Source organism: Enhydra lutris, unplaced genomic scaffold, assembly GCF_002288905.1.
Source record: "Enhydra lutris kenyoni isolate GAN:26980312 unplaced genomic scaffold, ASM228890v2 scaffoldscaffold20, whole genome shotgun sequence".
Lineage (NCBI taxonomy): Eukaryota > Metazoa > Chordata > Mammalia > Carnivora > Mustelidae > Enhydra > Enhydra lutris.
Genome location: NW_019154104.1, coordinates 13,482,601 through 13,503,510, shown reverse-complemented (window position 1 = coordinate 13,503,510; position 20,910 = coordinate 13,482,601). Strand labels below are relative to the sequence as shown.

Below are 20,910 nucleotides of genomic sequence, written 5' to 3'. Positions count from 1 at the left end.
TAAGAGTCATAAACAGGCAGATGTAACTGAGACCAGGGAAGGGATCAGTAGAGAGAGCAAGGCTAAGGAGAGTAAAGAACAAAGAACTTTAAGAGCATGAGGTCCCTGAGAAAGCAAGAAGGGATGGGATCCAAACAGAGGGATTGACTTGCTATAGGAAGATTGTCATTTTTTATGCTGTCACAAGAAGGTAGTAGTAAGAGATGAAGCAGGTGCAGGTAAATTAATAGGCTTATTGGTGGAGAATTCAAGGAATTCTCATCTCAAGGTTTCAGTCTCTCCTACAAATTAATAAAAGATAATCTGCTAATAGGGTGAAGAGTTGGAAATTTAAGGACTGAAATAAAAGTGGTGGGCAATAAAAGAGGAGGGGTGGTTGAGATATACAGGACACCCAAGCAGATTCGAAGACCCTGTTGAGACTTTCTCCATGGAGGCTATGCTGGATTCTCCAATTCGGTTAAATGCTCCCTGAACCACATCGTGCACTTACCACTCTATATGTTAATCCCATTTACCTACCTATATTACCCACTACTGTGATTTCCTTGAGGCTAGGGAACAGATCTGTTTTGCCAATGCCCATTTACTGACAGAGTAAATATTCAACAGGTATTTGTTGAATGGAAGCACACATAGATACATAAGTAATCATTAAAGATCTGGTATGTCTAGGGGACAGAAGAGAAATCATTTGGTTGATCCTCGATAGATTTGCCTGGGACAGGACAAATTTCCACCTATGATCCAGGTATAATTATTAATAGCAACCTGTATAACTCATAAAAATATCCTAGTTTGGATGATAAATGATATGTCACCCTAATGATCACATTATCACAGATTTATAGGCTAAGAAGAAATATGAGGAAGAGGTGGGATCTGATTTTTCCTGCTTTTAAAAATGGGATAAGCAAGCAGGGAATCACTTCTTTCATCCCACTGAATAAGTGGTTCCTACATGGGGCGCCTGGGTGGCTCGGTGGGTTAAAGCCTCTGCCTTTGGCTCAGGTCATGATCTCAGGGTCTTGGGATCGAGTCCCACATTGGGCTCTCTGCTCAGCAGGGAGCCTGCTTCCCCTCCTCTCTGCCTACTTGTGATCTCTCTCTGTCAAATAAATTAATAAAATCTTTAAAAAAAAATGGTTCCTACATGTTGTCTTCACAACTGAGCTGTAAGAGCCCTTTAAGGATGTTGAATTCAGGTGCAGATCTGGAACTTCAGTTGTTATGACATGGGCAGAATGACCATCCCAGTAACCCCTTGAGAAAGCTTCACACTTCTAAAATAAGAAATTCAGGAGAAAATTTAGAGCAAAAGATATGACCTAAAGTTAGGTAAACAAGTTTGCAGCCTTCAAAATTAATCTTGTCCTTCAGGTGGCTCAGCTTCTTCATTATAAATCTCTGCAATCCTTACACAATAAATTAATCTTTTCAATGTCTTCCATTGTTTCCTCTTTGTTAAAGATATATTTGGATCAAAATAATTTACGTAATGTTTTCCACAAGTGGCAATGGCTTGGGAGACCTGATAAAGAAAAATTATTTAGAGAATAGATAAAACAGAAAGTACAGGACCATTAGACCATTCACAATGACCATGCCAACAGTCAGAACTCCTCTCATAAACATTGTATTAATGAAAATATTTTACTGACAGACTTAATTTAAACTATAGATGACTGGTCCTCAACCCATCTGCACATTAGAATCATATAGGAAGCTTTTTAAAAATAAAAATATTTAGACGTCATCCCTCATAAACTCTGACTTAACTATCCTGCATCATGTCTTGGACATACGTAAATTTCAACAGCCTCCTGGGTAGTTCAACTATATGACCAGCGTTGAGAATCTCTGCTGTGACTACAAGTGGACACTATCTATTAATTCTTAATTTTCCCAAATATCCTAGAGATGCCTGTCAGTAAAAAGCAGTCCTTGAACTTGGTTGTATTTGTCCTTCTCATTACAAGAATAGAATTTGTGGAGACTATTTGAAATAATATTCGTATGTATTCTTGACAAGTTATACTTAGAAGTTTCTCTTTTCTCTTTTTAATACTTAAAAACTTTTATTTGAGTTATCTGTTGCTTACAAAGTTCAGGACAGATCTTGAATTTTCTACTTCATCAAAATAAAGAAGAGAAGTCTTGAGTAGATATGCAGTCACCCCCCTATGGAATGTTTCACTAGAGAATTATTGATTTCTCATCTTTGAAACTATTTCTAATCACATGCTATCACATACTCCACTAAAAATGCTTCTTGTTTAATTCCTATGTTCTTTTTTAATGTCTTTCATTTTTGCTATTTTGAGTAATTCATCTACTCACTCATTCATTTCCTTAATATATATTTATTGAGTGTCTACTACATGCTATGAAAGATGCTCAAAATTCAAAGGCCACCCAAAACAGACACAGTTTTCTATTTCAGAGAATGCATAGCCTAATCAGACAATAAAAATCATATATTATCCAAACAATAAGAAAGTTGCACTGCAGTAGTTAGTGAAAGGAGAAGTTCTTGGTGCAATGAGATATACTTAAGGGACATTTGACCTAATCGGGAAATTCAGGAAAAGCTTCTGAAGAAGTATGAGTTGAATGAAACCTTAAGATGAATAGGACCTAAAGAACTGAGAAGTTTCCAGGTACCACAGGATCTGAAAAAAGTAAAACTAATTTTAATATAAGTAGAGAGAAGTCATGTTGCCTGTTCTGGGAAGCCCCTGACAAAGGAGCTTTATCAAGATTAATATGTTTGGGATATGTATGGCATTCACAACCCTACTAACTTTCTACTTTGCTTTATATTTTTGTGACATTCAGCTACTTGTCAATAGATGCAACCCTGCAACGTCTGGAATCACATTCCTTCTACAATTTGAGTAAAATGACTCATATGTAAGTACAATGAAAAATGCAGCACAGACTCCACAATAGCCAGTCTTGATTGATAATTCTGGGCCTCTAGATGGTTGTAACAGCTTAGTTTTTTACCATGGGTCAAAACTTCTGTTTATGATTCAATCCTTCACTGGTTCTCACAGTTTGTTGATCCATCCAAAATTCCACTTCCATGGTTGAAAGGTAAACACAAGGGACACCTGGGTGGCTCAGTCGAACATCTGCCTTTGGCTCAGGTCATGATCCCAGGGTTCTGGGATTGAGTCTCGCCTTGGACTCCCTGCTCTGCGGAGAGTTGCTTCTCCCTCTCCCTCTGCCTGTGGCTCTGCCTGCTTATGTTCTATCTGTCAAATAAATAAAATCTTAAAAGAAAAAAAAAAAGAAAGAAAGAAAGAAAAGTGGAGACAAAACTAGCAGTTCTCTTCTTAAATTGTCATTTCCTTCTATTACTATTATGTCACAGATTTCATTGGTTTGGATGTCAATGAGTCAATAAATATTTACTGACTACTGACTTGATGCCATTCCAGTGCAAGATTCTGCAATCTAACATTTTTTCTCAATTAGGAAAGAGAGATGTAGCTTCATGGGATTAGAACAGGAGTGGGGTTAGGAATTCTGGCCTTGGAGTTGTTAGAATTGTGTTTGAACACTGGCTTCCCTGCCCACTCACCATCTGACCTTGCACAATCATGTAATCTTCCTAGCCTCACATTCCTTATTTGTAAAATAAGGGTATTTTATTTGTAAAATAAAAAGGTAACTTTATAGGATATAATGCATGTAAGCCCGTGCCTAGCACATTAAAACCAGGCAGTGCACTTTGTAAGTAATTAGTCTATTTCTTTAGTACATTACAATCAGTTAAAAGTTGAACATAATCACAGTCTTCTAGGCAGCCATTTAATTTTATGAAATTCTATGAAATATGAACTATTTTCTTGAAGAAACAAGAATACCTATTATCTACAAATACTATGTTCTAGGGGTGCCTGGGTGTTTCAGTCAGTTAGGTTTACTACTCTTGGTTTTGGCTCAGGTCATGATCTCATAGGTCTGCACTCAGTGGGGGTGTCTGCTTTAAAGATTCCCTCCCTCTGCCTCTCCACCTACTCTTTCTATCTCCATAACAAATAATCTTTAAAAAGGAACACTTACTATGTTCTAGACATTATGCCAAACATTTTGTTTTCAGTATGTTACCCCCTCATTTGAGACTCAAAAAAACAACCCTATCAAGTAGAAATTATTTTTTCTATTATTAAGAAAAACATAAATTCATAGAGGATAAATATGTTTTCCTTAGTCACACAGTTATTAGGAGGTAAGAGCAGAATTTTTATACCATAAATATCTTATTCAAAAATTGTTACACTGCTTTCAAGAACACTGAGGCTCAGAATGTTACTTCTAGCTATTGGAGGCAAGCTTAAATCAAGCCAACCATTACTCTGAAAGCAACTAGACAAGATGGGTAGAAATATATATATTTTTTTCAAGGGCTTTTAAGGGGACTAAAGGGGAGAGAAGCAAATCCCCAAAACAACATTTGATTGTTTTCCTCTTGAGGAATTCTGTGAATTATAAGCAACAACTGAGATGCTGAGGTTGAATAGAAGTTCTAGCAATCTCATAGGGCTAGCAAACCAAAAACTGGAGTTCAGAGCTTATAAAGGAGGATGACTCTTTAGTAAACAAACACCCCAAGATTTTGGCTGGATCCCTGAAAAGCTTCATCCCAGAAGTATGGAATAATGGGAAATGGAGCAGTCCTCATGAGGGCCAAGGCCTAGCTTTGAATCCATAAAAAATAACCAGGCATAAAAACAAAACAAAACAAGAATATATGGAAAAAATCAAGAGAAGAAAACAAACAACAGAAAATGCTCACAGAAGATTCAAATATGGGAGTATTTGAGAATCGGAGTTGTCAGACTTTAAAATAACTCTAAGAATATATTCAAAATTTTAAAGATAGAGAATTTCAAAATAGAATTAGAAATTATTAAAAGGATCAAACAGAAACAAGAATTTAAAAATTCAATAACTGAACATCTAAACACATGAGTTTAACAACAGATTAGACACAGCTCAAAAAAGAATTAATAATCTGGAAGATAAGGCAGGAGAATATATTCAGCCTACAGCATGGAGGAAAAAAAAGAAAATTTAAAAATATGTGGCACAGTAGGGGTGCCTGAGTAGCTCAGTCAGTTGAATGTCTCTTAGTTTCAGCCCAGGTCATGATCTCATGAGTCATGAGATCAAGCCCTGCATTGGGCTCCACATTTAGCAGGGAGCATGCTTGAGATTCTCTCCCTCTGCCTCTCCCCTCACCCCCAGGCTTGCATGCATGCATTCTCTCTCTCTGTCTCTCCACTCCAGATAAATAAATAAATCTTTAAAATATATGGCACAGTAAAAAGTCTAGCATACCTAACATTGGGTCCCAAACAAAGAAGAGAGAAAGGATGAGAGAAGCAATATTTGAAGAGAAATTTCTAAAATTCATAGAGGAATCAATTTGCAGCTATAAGAAGTACTGCAAACCCCAACAGAAAAAATATGAAGAACCATATTAAGGTACATAGTGGTAAAGGTATTAAAAACTAAAGATAAGTGGTATCTGGGTGGCTCAGTCAGTTAAGGGTCCAACTCTTGCTTTAGGCTTGGGTTATGATTTCAGAGTCCTGAGATCAAGCCCCACATTGGGCTCCCTACTCAACGGGGATTTTCCTTCCCCTCTTTCCTTCTGCCCCTCCCCTCACCTATGCACTCTCTCTAAAATAAATAAATTAATCTTAAAAAAAAAAAGACAAAGTGAAAATTATTAAAACCAGCCAAAATAGGGAAAGACCCACAGAGTTTCAAAGAAGTAGCACTAAGATTGATAGCTGACTTTTCATTTAACAATTTTTTTAAAGATTTTTTATTTATTTATTTGAGAGAGAGACAGTGAGAGAGAGCATGAGTGAGGAGAAGGTCAGAGAGAGAAGCAGACTCCAGTGGAGCCGGGAGCCCAATGCGGGACTCGATCCTGGAACTCCAGGATCATGACCTGAGCTGAAGGCAGTCGTCCAACCAACTGAGCCACCCAGGCGTCCCTCATTTAACAATTTTAAAGGGAAATAATGCTAAATGGTAGTACAGAAGTACAGAAGGAAATGAAAAACAAAAGTAAATGAAAAGGTAAATATAAATGAACTTTGCACAAAACAGAATAAAAAATATCTTACTGGGTTTAAAATCTCGGCAATCCTTGCACTGCATGATAGTATAGGATCATGAAACTGCATGCTGAAACTATGGAAAGTTTCATTATAATCAGAGAAAAAAAATTATGATTTTTTTGTGACTTTTAAAATTTTTTGAAAACAGTAAAACTTCCTTTACTATTGATTATAAATGTATAGGGAAAGGAAAAACAGTAAACTGATATTTAGCACACTAATTTTAAATGTTAAAAAGGATTTAGAACTAAAATGTTTTATTTCTTTGTAAAAAAAAAAAACTTATCAAGAGTAGTTTGAACAGTGCATGCCTTTTGTCTCTTTGTTATGTAACTTGCAAGAGTATCACATCAATGTTTTGGCAAATTGTCATACTTCTTTCTAGATCTGAAACAGCTTCCAAGATTTAATTCTCTGTTCTTTCAATGTCATAAAATTTTTCTAAGAGCTCCTTTAATGAACGTTTTTTTATCGGCATCATTTCTTTTGGGACATCTTCATCCTTCTGTTTGCAATCATTTTTCTCATTGATGTCAATAATTTGCCTTCACTAATTCCTTTTTTGGAATATCTAGAGTCTCTCAGATGGTGGCAGTATCACATTCACATGGTCAGCTATTTCTTCTATGAGTCCATTTACATATGATTCAAATGTCATTTCCAGCATTATCACATTTTGTTTCTTTGCTGCTCCTTCATCTCTGCTGGACATTTCCCTCTTCCAGTTATTCAATTTTATAAAGTGTCATATGTGTTTATCACTGGAAGACAAGGAGGCAATACAGCTGCACAAACAGTAAAGCTGTTTGTGGACTGAATAGCAGGTGCTCAGGGACCAATCACTAATGACTTTGAAAGAAGTGGTGTAATTAGTCACCTATCACCATATGCATTTGTTACTTACATAGTGATGCACACATTGAAGAGCTAGCAGCAAAGCTTGTACTTTGTGCAATTATTCATTATTCACAGTTAATATATAATGGTAGCCACAACCTGAACCATGCTTTTGGGACCAGCTATTATTTAAATTCAACTAAATAATGGTAATTTAACATTATGCATATTGGGACCATGCAAAGCAAGGACTACCTATATCCACAAAATTAAAATACACAATAGCAAATAAACAAAGGATGGGAGAGTTATAAATGGTGTTAAAGTGTCCTAAAGTCCTTGAGTTGTCTGAGAAATGCTACCAGTACTAAATTCTATTAGACTTTTATAAGTAATGAGTATGTGTTTTATTTTCTTTTAGTATTTATTTTTTTATTTAAATTTAATTAATTAAGCATAATGTGTTACTAGTTTCAGAGGTAGAGGTCTTTGATTCATCAGTACCATATAATACCCAGTGCTCATTACATCATGCATCCTCACCAATGTCCATCACCCATTTACCCTATCCCCCAACCTAGCAACTCTCAGTTTGTTTCCTGTGATTAAAAGTCTCTTATGGTTTGTCTCCCTCTCTGATTTCATCTTGTTTATTTTTCCCTATGTTTCTCTATGATCCTGTTTTGTTTCTTAAATTCCACATATGAATAAAATCACATAATTATCTTTCTCTGATTGGTTTATTTTGCCTAACATAATATCCTCGAGCTGCATCCACATCATTCCAAATGGCAAGATTTCATTTTTTGATGACTCAGTAGTATTCCTGTGTGTGTGTGTGTGTTTGTGTGTGTGTGTGTGTGTACATCTTCTTTATTCACTCATCTGTCAATGGACATCTGGGTTATTCCCATAGTTTGGCTAGTATGGACACTGCTGCTATAAACAGTGGGGTGCAGTTGTCCCTTCAGATTATTACTTTTATATTTTGGGGATAAATCCCTAGTAGTGCAATTGCTGGGTCATAGGGTAGCTCTATTTTCAACTTTTTGAGGAACCTCCGTACTGTTTTTCAGAGTGTCTGCACCAACTTGCATTCCCACCAGCAGTGTAAGCAGGTTCCCCTTTCTCTGCATCTGTTGTATCCTGACTTCTTAATTTTAGCCATTCTGACTGGTGTGAGGTGGTATCTCATTGTGGTTTTGATTTGTCTTTCTCTGATGCCCAGTGATATTGAGCATGTGTCTGTTGGCCATTTGGATGTCTTTGTAGAAAAGCCTGTTCATGTCTTCTGCTCATTTCTTGATTGGATTATTTGTTCTTTGGGTGTTGAGTTTGATAAGTTATCAATTTTGGATACTAGCCCTTTATCTGATATGTCATTTGCAAATATCTTCTCCTATTCTGTCAGTTGTCTTTTGGTTTTGTTGACTACTTCCTTTGCTGTGCAGAAGCTTCTTATCTTGATGAAGTCCCAATAGTTCATTTTTGTCTTTGTTTTTCTTACCTTTGGAGACATATCTAACAAGAAGTTCCTATGTCCAAGGTCATAGAGGTTGCTACCTATGTTATCCTCTATGATTTTGATGGATTCCTGTCTCACATTAAGGCCTTTTGTCCATTTTGAGTCTATTTTTGTGTATGGTATAAGGAAATGGTCCAGTTTCATTCTTCTGACTATGGCTGTCCAATTTTTCCAACATCATTTGTTGAAGAGACTGTCTTTTTTCCATTGGACATTCTTTCCTGCTTTGGCAAAGTTTAGTAGACTGCAGTGTTGAAGGTCTATTTCTGGGCTCTCTATTTAGTTCCATTGATCTATGTGTCTGTTTTTGTGCCAGTACCATACTGTCTTGATGATGACAGCTTTGTAATAGAGCTTGAAGTCTGGAATTGTGATGCCACAATTCTGGATTGGTTTTCTTTTTCAACATTCCTCTGGCTATTCGGGTCTTTTCTGGTTCCATATAAATTTTAGGATTATGTGTTCCATTTCCTTGAAAAAAATTGATGGTATTTTGATAGGGATTGCATTAAACGTGTAAATTGCTTTAGGTTGCATAGACATTTTCACAATATTTGTTCTTCCAATCCATGAGCATGGAACGTTTTTCCATTTCTTTGTGGCTTCCTCAATTTCTTTCATGAGTACTTTACAGTTCTTTGAATACGAATTCCTTGTCTGTTTCATTAGGTTTATTCCTGTGTATCTTATGGTTTGGGGTGCAATTGTAAATGGAATCAACTCCTTAATTTCTCTTTCTTTTGTCTTGCTGTTGGTGTATAGAAATGCAACTGATTTCTGTGCATTGATGTTATATCCTGACACTACTGAATTCCTGTATGAGTTCTAGGAATTTTGGAGTGGAGCCTTTTGTGTTTTCCACATAAAGTATCAGATCAACTGGAAAGAGTGAGAGTTTGACTTCTTCTTTGCCAATTCAGATGCCTTTTATTTCTTTTTTTTTTTTAAGATTTTATTTATTTGACAGACAGAGATCACAAATAGGCAGAGAGGCAGGCTGGGGGGAAGCAGCTCCCTGCTGAGCAGAGAGCCCGATGTGGGGCTCAATCCCAGGACCCTGAGATCATGACCTGAGCCGAAGGCAGAGGCTTAACCCACTGAGCCATGCAGGTGATCCTCTTTTATTTCTTTTTGTTGTCTGATTGCCAAGGCTAGGACTTCTAGTACTATGTTGCATAGCAGTGGTGATAGTGGACATCCCTGCCATGTTCCTGACCTTAGTGGAAAAGCTGTTTTTCCCCATTGAGAAAGATATTCGCTGTGGGTTTTTCAAAGATGGCCTTGATGATATTGAGGTATGTACCCTCTGTCCCTACACTTTGAAGAGTTTTGATCAAGAAAGGATGCTGTACTTTGTCAAAGGCTTTTTCTGCATCTATTGAGAGTATCATATGGTTCTTGTCCTTTCTTTTATTAATGTATTAATGTATTATATCACATTGATTGATTTGCAGATGTTGAACCAACCTTGCAGCCCAGGAATAAATCCCACTTGGTCACAGTGAATACTCCTTTTAATGCACTGTTGGATCCTATTGGCTAGTATCTTTGTGAGAATTTTGGTATCCACATTCAACAGGGATATTGGTCTATAATTCTCCTTTTTGGTGGGGTCTTGGTCTGGTTTTAGGATCAAGGTAATGCTTGAGTTGGGAAGTTTTTCTTCTATTTCTGTTTTCTGAAACCACTTCAGAAGAATAGGTATTAAATCTTCTTTAAATGTTTGGTAGAATTCCTCTGGGAAGCCATCCGGCCCCAGACTCTTGTTTGTTGAGGGATTTTTGATTACTGCTTCAGTTTCCTTGCTGGTTATGGGTCTGTGCAGATTTTCAATTTCTTCCTGTTTCAGTTTTGGTGGTTTATACATCTCTAGGAATGCACCCATTTCTTCCAGATTGCCTAATTTGTTGGCATACAGTTGCTCATAATATGTTCTTATATTTGTATTTCTTTGGTATTGGTTGTGATCTGTCCTCTTTCATTCATGATTTTATTATTTTGGAACCTTTCTCTTTTCTTTTTGATAAGTCTCGCCAGGGGTTTGTCAACTTTATTAATTCTTCCAAAGAACAAGCTTCTAGTTTCGTTGACCAGTTCTACTGTTATTTTGGCTTCTATTTCACTGATCTCTGCTCTATACTTATTAATTCTCTTCTCCTGCTGGATTTAGGCCTTACTTGCTGTTCTTTCTCCAGCTTCTTTAGGTGTAAGGTTATGTGGTATATTTGAGACCTTCCTTGTTTCTTGAGAAAGGCTTGTATTGCAATGTACTTCCCTCTTAGGACCACCTTTGCTGCATCCCCAAGATTTTGAACAGTTGTGTTTTCATTTTCATTTGTTTCCATGAATTTTTTTTAATTCTTCTTTAGTTTCCTGGTTGACCCGTTCATTCTTAGGAGGTTGCTCTTTAACCTCCATGTATTTGAGTTCTTTCCAAATTTCCTCTTGTGATTGAGTTCAAGTTTCAAAGCATTATGATTCAAAAACATGCAGGGAATGATTTCAGTCTTTTGGTACTGGCTGAGACCTGATTTGTGATCCAGGATGTGATCTATTCTGGAGAATGTTCCATGTGCCCTCAAGAAAAAATGTATATTCTGTTGCTTTAGGATGGACGCCTTTGAATATATGTGTGAAGTCTATCTGGTAGTAAATCTGTGCTGAAACCAGAACATTCCACTCCTGCTTTGGAGAAGGGCTATTATACAACTTTCATTCAGCTGAAGATGGATTGGTAAAGAGGTGTCTATACACAAGTTTCAAGTTATTTTTGCTTGTGCAGAATAAGCCATATATTTCCAAGACTGAATGGGCAGTCTTGTGGCTTTCTTCCTTTTCCATATTCCCAAAAAGGCTACATGAAGTTCAATTCTTGATGAGCCACTTATAATAGCAGTTCCTTGGGAGCCAACATGACAGGTGGATCAGATTTCCCTATGAGAAACAAAATTGGCCACCTGACAATAAAATATCCAGATGAAAAAGTCCTTCTTTCCTTCTGATTATGTACTATATGTCTCCTTTCAATAGTCTTATCTCCATCATCCTTTTTCCTTCACAAGTCTAAACCTTGAGCTGATATGAAGGAGACTGACATCAAGAAAAGAAAATTCAATTCAGAAATGAAGAAAACTGGAAAGTATAGAAATCACCCCCAGAGCATCTCAATCATCCCTGCTACAGTACAATTCAGTGTACTGCTACAGTCCAGAGATAAATATTGGCAACTTGAAGAGATCATTTTCCCCCCCTCTGGTGGTTAAAGGGCGTCAAATAAATACTGGGCAAGAGGAGTTTGCTGGGAGAGTTAGAAATAAAAAGCTAACCAATTTTTACCCCTGTAATAATTTAATGCCTGTAGGAGGCAACTACTGAAGAAGAGAAAGGACAACTCTCATGCTAAAAAAAATTCCTCTAATCATTATGTCACCATCTCTTATTAAGAATCCAGGGAATCCCAGAAATAGAAAATTCATTTCAGAAGACCCCTGAGGGCAATTTAAAGCCTAATAAAATTACAATAATAGTAAATAAGCTATTGCTCTTCAGAGGCTTACAGAGCAGCAGAAGCATGGAAATCAGGTTGAAAAAGTTGTGTCCAGATTACAAGCTTCCGGAGCTGCTCAGCCTTCTCTAAAGCTTAGTTGAATCTTGAAATACCTTTAAAAGACATACAACTTAACGCAGATGGAGTGGACCTTTCGTTTAGTGGTAGTGTGAAATTTGCTCCTTAGCGGCAGCAGCTGGTTTTCATCCATTTCAAACTCAGGTTACATTAATAAGTACATTAAGACAATACATAAAAGAAATATTATAGCAAAGCAGGGGGGAAAGCCCAAACTGACAAACACCTCAAGGAGTCACAAAGTTTTCTTGTAGCCTTCAACTTGGATCTCCCTCTCAGTTTTTCTGTGGAGAGGTGTAAGACAGAACATTTTTCTCATAGATGCTAAACCATGGTATCAAATGGACAAAATGTTTATCAAGGGACTTTAAAAATCTGACCCCAAGGAATTCAGGACACATAAAGGTAATTCAGAGGTATACTTCTGACTTGGGACAAATTCCAGACTAAAGAAATTATCATCTTGGATAAATGTTATAATAGATGAAACGAAGTCCAGTTTTTTGTTTTTTGGGTTTTTTTAATTTTTTAAGAATTTTATTTATTTATTTGACAGACAGAGATCACAAGAAGGTAGAGAGGCAGGCAGAGAGAGAGCGCGGGGGAAGCAGGCTCCTTGCTGAGCAGAGAGCCCAATGCGGGGCTCGATCGATCCCAGGACCTTGAGACCATGACCTGAGCCAAAGGAAGAGGTTTAACCCACTGAGCCACCCAGGCACCCCAAGTTTTTTTAAAGGTTCTACCACCTTCAGCTATCAATCATTTCTGATAGCTCAAGCAGAAGTTCATCTTCATCTTTTCCAGGATCCAAGTCGATCTCAGCTTCCAATTTCCCTCCTGAAATCTCCCATATTAGTTTCTCAAAATCATCCTACACAGAAAGGGGAGGCTTTCCTGTTGAGGTGGAGGTGAGTCAGAGGGTTTTCATGGCCATCTGGGATGAAGGGCCAGACACTTCCAGTAGGGAGGAATCTGAAGAGGACTGGGCTGGAGGCAGCACAATCACTCTAGGTTCTTCCATCTCAGGCATAGTGACTGACTTGTCCTCAGAAAGGAGTGGGATAACCACTACAGCTGCTTTTTTGGTGGGGCTTTCCTGTAGAATGCCTGGAGCTGAGTGGCTTCACAGCTGCAGTCACAGCAGGGTGGACCTCCACTGCCTTGTGTTTGGGGGCCTGTTTAGGGAGTGAGACAACTTTAACCACAGATGGCTTCACATTGACTTTGGGTTTAGCTTTACCCCTTTTTTCCAAGGTCTGTGCTGCACATCTCACATTCAGTAATGTGTTCCCAGTGCCTGAGGTTTCTACCTCTGTCTTTTGGGATGGCTTTGTGGGAAGCCACTTTGCCAGGTGCTGTGTGAGGCCCAGCACAGGAGTGAGCACTGGCTTTTCTGTTGTCTGAGTATTCCAAGAGTCTCCATCTCCCCAAAAGTGTGTGTGTGTGTCAAAACTGATTTTTCCTTCTGTGAGTTTCCCCTCTCCAGCTGTTTTGGCATGTGCTTCCGTCTCATGGTCTCATTTCTCTTGACTTGAGTTTCAGTGATGCCAACTCCTATGGTCTCTACTGAGGCCTCTTTAGTCTCTGTTCTAGAAACACTGCTCTGAGAAGCATCGTCACCTTCTTCTTAAAGTTTGTCTTCTTTTATACCTGTTTTTGTTTGTTTGTTGTTTGTTTTTTGATTTGGAGAAACTACCTTATGCCTGGGGAGGGGGGTGGCCTCAAGCTGAGGCTGGGAGCTGGTCCTGCTCTCAGAGCTCTGCTGTACCTGTAGTGCCTTCTATTTAATTTCGTCCAGCATCTTGATCCTCACCACCTGCAGACTTTGTTCTACCTGCAGGCTCCTCTGATTGTTCTTTGCTGGTAACTATAGGTGGCAAAACCACTGTTTGGTTCCTTTTTGTTTGTTTGTTTGTTTTTAATTTCACTATCAGTCTTTAGTCACATCCTTTTTGCTTTTTTTCTCTCTGCTTCCTGCTGCTGATGTTTCATTTCAGCCAGGATCTCAGAGAAGGTTTCGAATCACAGTGGAGATGTTTCTTGTTCCTAAAGTAGAATCATCAACTTTTGGAGGTCCTTTTGTCTTGAGTTTAAGTTGCAATTTTACATGTTTCTAATTAGCTTTTTTAAAGAATTTCTTCTAATGTCTTCACATGGATCTCACCAACTTTAGTGACTCTCTCTGCTGACTCTCCTCCATGTTTAGACCAGCTGACTTGCCTAAACGCTCCTTGAGACTTGGAAACATGAACTTTCTTTGGTGGTTTGCCAGTGTTAGTAGTAGCTTCCACTGTTTTCCTTAACCTCTGTGCAAGGCTGTGCTTTAATGGAGGATTGCCGTCACCATCTACTGAAAATTTTGTTTTACCAGTCTCTTGGTGAGACTCAGTCAAACAAGTCTCCTTGTTTGCTGGAAAGAGTTACTGTCCTCACTACAGTCCAGACATTCTCTTTTTCAGGACCTGAAATGGGCTGAGGTTGGTGTAAAAGACTGGAAACTCCAGAAGAACTTTCACCTTGCTTCTTGGATTTTTTCCTTCATTTTCTTTGATTTAATTCAAGAGTTTTTATTCCAAAATTCAGACATTCACCTTGCTTCAAATTGACCCCAGGTTTTTGGGCAGAGGCTGTCCATAATCCATTATGAACTTTGGGAGGCAGTTACAGGATGGATGTGTTGGTTTCATCACCTTTTTCAGAAAACTGACCATCAACATCTCCATCATCACCTGCAGCATTGATTACAACTGGTAGATGGGTGGGGCTAGGAACATTTTCTGAACTTTCTATTCTCATAATACTTTGCAGCTGAGGGGAAGAATTAGACTGGACAGACAATTTGTTCTGTTGAACTGTGAGCTGGTTAGCCTTCACTTTCCCTTCTGGTGACTCAGGCACAGTGGTCAACAGTTTTGCTTGGAGGCAGGAAAGGCCATCAATATAATGCCCTCCTTTGTGGATGGAAAGCGCGGTTAGTTTCTGATTTTCCCAGAAACAAGGAATCTCACATTTTTTGTCAATCTCCATTTGCCGAACACTGCACACCTATTGAAAACAGCACCCTTCTTGTCATGATGTGCAGTTTCATTTCCTAGTGCAAATTCACAGTGACAGAAGGGACAGCTGTCACCTTTGGTACATGTAGAACAGAAAAAAAAAAATAGCAGTCTTCTCCTTGATTAGGCAGACTGGGTAGATCCTTAAATCAGAAGTGGCTTCTTGTAAACAAACCACTGCTTCCTCAAGGTGAGGACCAGCTCTAAATCCTCTTGAAATGGGTTTAGTCTTCCAAAACACAACTCAATCACAGAAATCTCTTTAAAATGCAATCATTAGTTGGTTGCTCTCAGTAGAAACCTCTGTGTCTTCCCTGAATTCCAACCTATTAGACCTTTTACTCATTCTTAATACAAGTCAATTTTCCAGGAAATTTTTGGGTAGGGAGTATCCCCAAATCCTAAAAAGCATCACTATCACTAATTCCACAGCTTCCTTCTCAAGATCCAGAACCAAAGTCTGCAAGATGTCAACAACATGGGCTTTCCCTATAAGAATCCACACCTACCATGGGAGTTTAGAGGGTGTTCTTCATGACGGTTTCATCAATCCAAACCTCCAACACTGTCCCCCATTCTGGCTTGCTGCCCCATCTTCCTTCTTTCTTAGCCACTGCCACCTGTGTTCCTCAGAGCAGCAACACCATAATGATTATATGTTTTAATCCATAGGGCAACAACTAAAATAATTATAAAAGAACAGATAACTAACAAGCTAACAGTAGTGAGGAATATCATCACAAAAATATATTAATACAAGAGACATCCAGGTGGCTCATTTGGTTAAGCATCTGACTTTGGTTCAAGTCATGATCTCAGGGCCCTGGGATTGAGCCCTGCCTGGAGTCCCACACAGGGCTCCGCACTCAGTGGGGAGTCTGCTTTCTCACTGCTGCTCCCCCTGCTTGTTCTCCCTCTCTCTCTTTCTCTCTCTCTCTCTCAAGTAAATAAAATCGAAAAAAAATTAAATAATACAAAAAGAGCAAGAAATTAGAATAAAGAACTTCTAAAACAAATACTAGATTTAATACCAAATAATCAGTATTTATATTAATTGCATTAAATGTAAAAGGACTTAATATTCCAATTACAATACAAAGATTGTCAGGTAGGTTAATAAAAAAAATTCAACTGTATGTTTCTTACAAGGGACATACATTAAACACAACGATATAGAAAGACTAAAAATATTAGGATAGAAATATTAACATGCAAACAATAACCAAGAGAAAATAGATATAAATTTGCCACTGTACATTAACCCTGAAGTATCACTATATATAAAAATGGAAATTTTATTATGATAAAAAGGATTACTACAGAGAGATATAATGATTCTAAATTTGAATATCTGTAGGAGCAGAGCTTCAAACCATGTAAAGCAGGAACTGACAGAACTGAAAAAATAAAATAGATACCACCATCATAGTGGGGATTTGTTTCAATAGAGCTTTATCAGATAGAACATCCATACAAGAAAAATAAAAATACTGATAAGAAATTAATAAGGCTTGAACAACATAATTTGCAAACTCAACCTTATTGACTTGTATAAAATATTGTATCCGGCAATTGCAGAGTATGTATTCTCTTCAAGGACACACAGAACATTTATCAAAATTGACCATATGTAGGGCCATGAAAGCAAATCCCAATAGCTTGCAAAAAATTCAAATCAAGTTCTCTGATTAGTAAACAATGCACTTGTAAATAAGCATGAATCAAAGAAGAAATCACAATAGGCACTAGAAAATAATTTCAGCTAAATAACAATAAAAATATGACAAATCAAAACCTGTAACATGCAGTTAAAGTTACACTCAGAAGAAAATGTATCGCTTTAAAAAAGAATAGGTTGGAAATGAAGGCTAGAAATAAATTACTTACATATCTTTCACAGAAATTTACAAAGGAACAGTAAATTGAAACTAAAGAAAGTGTAATATTCAAGAGAACTGAGAATCTAGGTCAGTAAGGACAACAGTTTAAATTCAAAACAAAATCTTCAGACTCCAAATACAGTCTTCATTTATTCATTTGATTCTCTGCCCCTTTCTCAAAAAAAAAAAAAAAATCAAAGAAACTAATTTGTAGTGAAGCTCTATATACACCCCGCAGCTCTTAAAAGCAACTGCTTTATTATAATTATGGCCTTTTCCTCATTAAGATTGTAGGCATTAACATTTCTCTTAGGAATATCAATTTTCTCCCTCTGAGCAAAAGAGTTAATTTCATAGAGCAAAGAAACTACTAAATACAAAAATGAAAAAGAGGATAATTCAGCAAGTGGATTTTTTTTTAAAGTTTTATTTATTTATTTGACAGACAGAGATCACAAGTAGGCAGAGAGGCAGGCAGAGAGAGAGGAAGGGAAGCAGGCGCCCTGCTGAGCAGAGAGCCCGATGCGGGACTCGATCCCAGGACCCTGGGATCATGACCCGAGCTGAAGGCAGCGGCTTAACCCACTGAGCCACCCAGGCGCCCCCAGCAAGTGGATTTTTAAAAGGCTATTTCTCTGATGTATTAGGTAGTCAGTCTAATATCTTAGAAAATAAGAGAATAATACATCTTGCATTCTGCAGATTTGCCTAATAGATATCCTACATTATTATCTGCAAATGGTTTTAGTTGGCACAAAGGGTAAGTAAAGACTTTTGGATTCGTGCCACACAAATGCTTAATACCTTTATTTTGTAATCATTTATTAAGCAATGACTATAAACAAAGCGTCATGCTATTTGCATGACAAAAAGAGAGCTGAGGGCGCCTGGGTGGCTCAGTGGGTTAAAGCCACTGAGATCACATATAGGCAGAGAGGCAGGCAGAGAGAGATGAGGAAGCAGGCTCCCTGCCAAGCAGAGAGCCCAATGCGGGGCTGGGATCATGACCTGAGCCGAAGGCAGAGGTTTAACCCACTGAGCCACCCAGGCACCCTGCTTATCACCTCTTTCTAATCCTTCAACATGTCATGTTGATTCTACTATCCTAATATGCAAAAAATGAACCCCCTTCCTCTCCACTGCCAAGACCCTTGCACAATCCATCATAATTTCTGGGAATTATCACATGGAGATGGAGAGGGCCTAGTTTAGCTTTTTTTTTTTTTTTTAAGATTTATTTATTTATCTGAGACAGAGAGCAGGGTGTAGGGGCAAAGGGAGAGGGAGAGAGAAACTTAAGCAGACTCTGCACTGAGCATAGAGACCCATGCAGGGCTCGATCTCATGACCCCGAGATCAGACCTGAGCCTAAACCAAGAATTAGTCACTTAACCAGCTGCACCATCCAGGCGCCCCTAAGCCTAGTTTCCTAACAGTCACCCTCAGGGGGCCAGGCATAGAAAGCACAGTTATCTTAGACCCTCTCTATTGATCCAGACACTGCTAAAAAAAACAACCAGTGATCCCAGTGAAGGCCACGTGAAGCAGAAGAGAAGTACAGTTTACCACTGTCTGAAATCCTAATCCACATAATCATGACCTCTATAATAAAATAGTCATTATTTTAGCCACTTAGTTTGGGGTGATTTGTTATACAACAGACATCCAAAAGAGGTAACAATTACATATCAGCAATGGGTAAAAGACATTGAGGATTCATAAGAGAAAATTACAAGAATGGCAGGTTTCTTTATAACTTATTGAGAGTCCTAAGTGAAAACAAAACAGTTCTCCTGGGATTTAAACTTCAGCTGGAATACAGTCTAGCCCCCCAAAATACCTTTTTTCTTTTTTCAAAGATTCATTTATTCATTTGAGAGTGAGGAAAAGGGAGAGAGAATCTCAAGCAGACTCCACGCTGAGCACAAAGCCCAATGCAGGACTCGATCTCACAACCCTGAGATCACAACCTGAGCTGAAACCACGAGTCAGACATTCAACCAACTGTGCCATCCAGGTGCTCTCCAAATATAAATTTGATAAAGACTTACACCTGTAAAATGATGAAACACTGACCACTTCCATCTTCTATTTCATGTTTTCTATAAAGAAGCCAATAGAACATTGATTGTTGCCATTGTTACTCCTACTAAGAGCAGCCACCAATTTCTGAATACCTTTAATGGGCAAGCACTCTACTAAAAGGGCTTCACATACCCTATGCCACTTAATCTCACTAAGCCTCAGTTTCCACTCTGTAAAATGAAGACAGTAATACACACCTCACAGGGCTCTTGCCCAAATTTACTCAGCTAAGAATTTTCAGAGTCAGAATTTGAAACAAAGAGTCCTTCTAAAACTAATGCAATTCATAATATCTCTTCAGAAATAAAGAAAATGCTACCCTCAAAGGATGTTTTTACTTTTATGTGGATTTTTTGAAAATCACAAGTAAATAAAAATTCTATAACTGGGTAGATAAAGAGTGTGATTTACGGCAGATAGTGTGATAAGATCTAATATTCGCTGCTTCATTAAACTGAGTCAAGTGAATTTATTGGAGGTTTCAAGAGTACCAGTTTTAGTCCTGATCATTAGATAATCATGCAATCAGCTGACTGCATCTTCCAAGAAATTTGGAAAATCATCTTTATAATGTCCTATTTCCAGTGGAAAATTGGTAAACTCACATTTTCTTCAACTTGCTTTAAAAATCTGAAGATATAAACTCTCTTTGAATTGACATCTATTATTTTTTTAATTCATCAATAAATTAAAAGATGCATCAACATCATGCTTATCACCTTTCAGTTATATTTTTCCCTTAATTGTGGAACATTAGCTTTGAAATACTTCATTGATAATAGCCAAAGTAGAATAATTAAGATTTCTCTCATTGAAAAGTAGAATAATTAAGATTTCTCTCATTGAAAAGTCTTGATAATTTAGAAATAACATTTTCTGTGAATTTATAGACTATTGCTGAAAAGTTACTGCCAATCTAAAAATCAGGACTTTAGAAGCTGAGGACCTAGTATATACCAAGAGCTTTGACAGACTTTATACTCTTTGATCTAGTAATTCCACTTCAGTAAATTTTCCCCAAGAAAATAAACAGAGGATTCAGTTTACATAAAAGCCATTTGCCTCATAGTTAATTTATAATAGCAAAATTGGGAAACTATTCAAATGCTCAGCTAGAAGGGTCTAATATGAAATACCGAGCAACCATTAGAAATCTGTTGCCACAGACTATTTAATCCCAGAGGGAATACTTTTGATATAGTGTGGTTTTAAAAACACAAAACATACTTAAAGACAGGAAAAAAACCCGATTTTCTTTATATCATGGAATAAGAGGTTTCACATCTTTTTGATGTGAATGTGTTTAAAACTTTTCACATTATCTTCATAGTTAGATGGGATAAACTTTTTAAAAATTAAGAGTTCTTTCAAAAATACATCAATTTTAAAATGAATACTTGATGTAAATTCATACTACCTGGGTGACTTATTGTGTGATAGGAAACCTATCAGAAAATGTTACTTTAAAATTAATTTACCTAATTCTTAGTCCCAGTTTTCACCTCAGTACTGTGCAGCATTTAAGGTATTTAAGGAAAGAAAATTAATGGCTTTGTTAATACATACACACCTTCTTTTTAAGGTAGTTAAGTAATTAGTTACTACATCTCTCTACCTCCCAGATCCCACAGTTAAGTTGCACATAATAAATGTCCAATAAGTATTCCTTTAGTTTTAACCAATCTCTCCCCACTCTCCCCACTGGAACGAGCAGACCTAGTCAAAGACAGAGTGGCCTGCCTTCTATTTTTTTTTT

The 20,910-nt window shown here is 37.6% G+C and overlaps 1 protein-coding gene across 2 annotated transcripts in view; it reads left to right on the top strand.

Moving 5' to 3' along the window:
• Window positions 1–20,910, top strand: part of LOC111148625 (thyroid stimulating hormone receptor) — a 165,028-nt gene that overhangs the window by 94,461 nt on the left and 49,657 nt on the right. For both annotated transcript variants that reach the window (XM_022505364.1, XM_022505365.1), the window contains exon 3: window positions 2,839–2,913. In XM_022505364.1, the coding sequence (XP_022361072.1) occupies window positions 2,839–2,913 (75 nt within the window). The remainder of the gene's footprint in view (window positions 1–2,838; window positions 2,914–20,910) is intronic.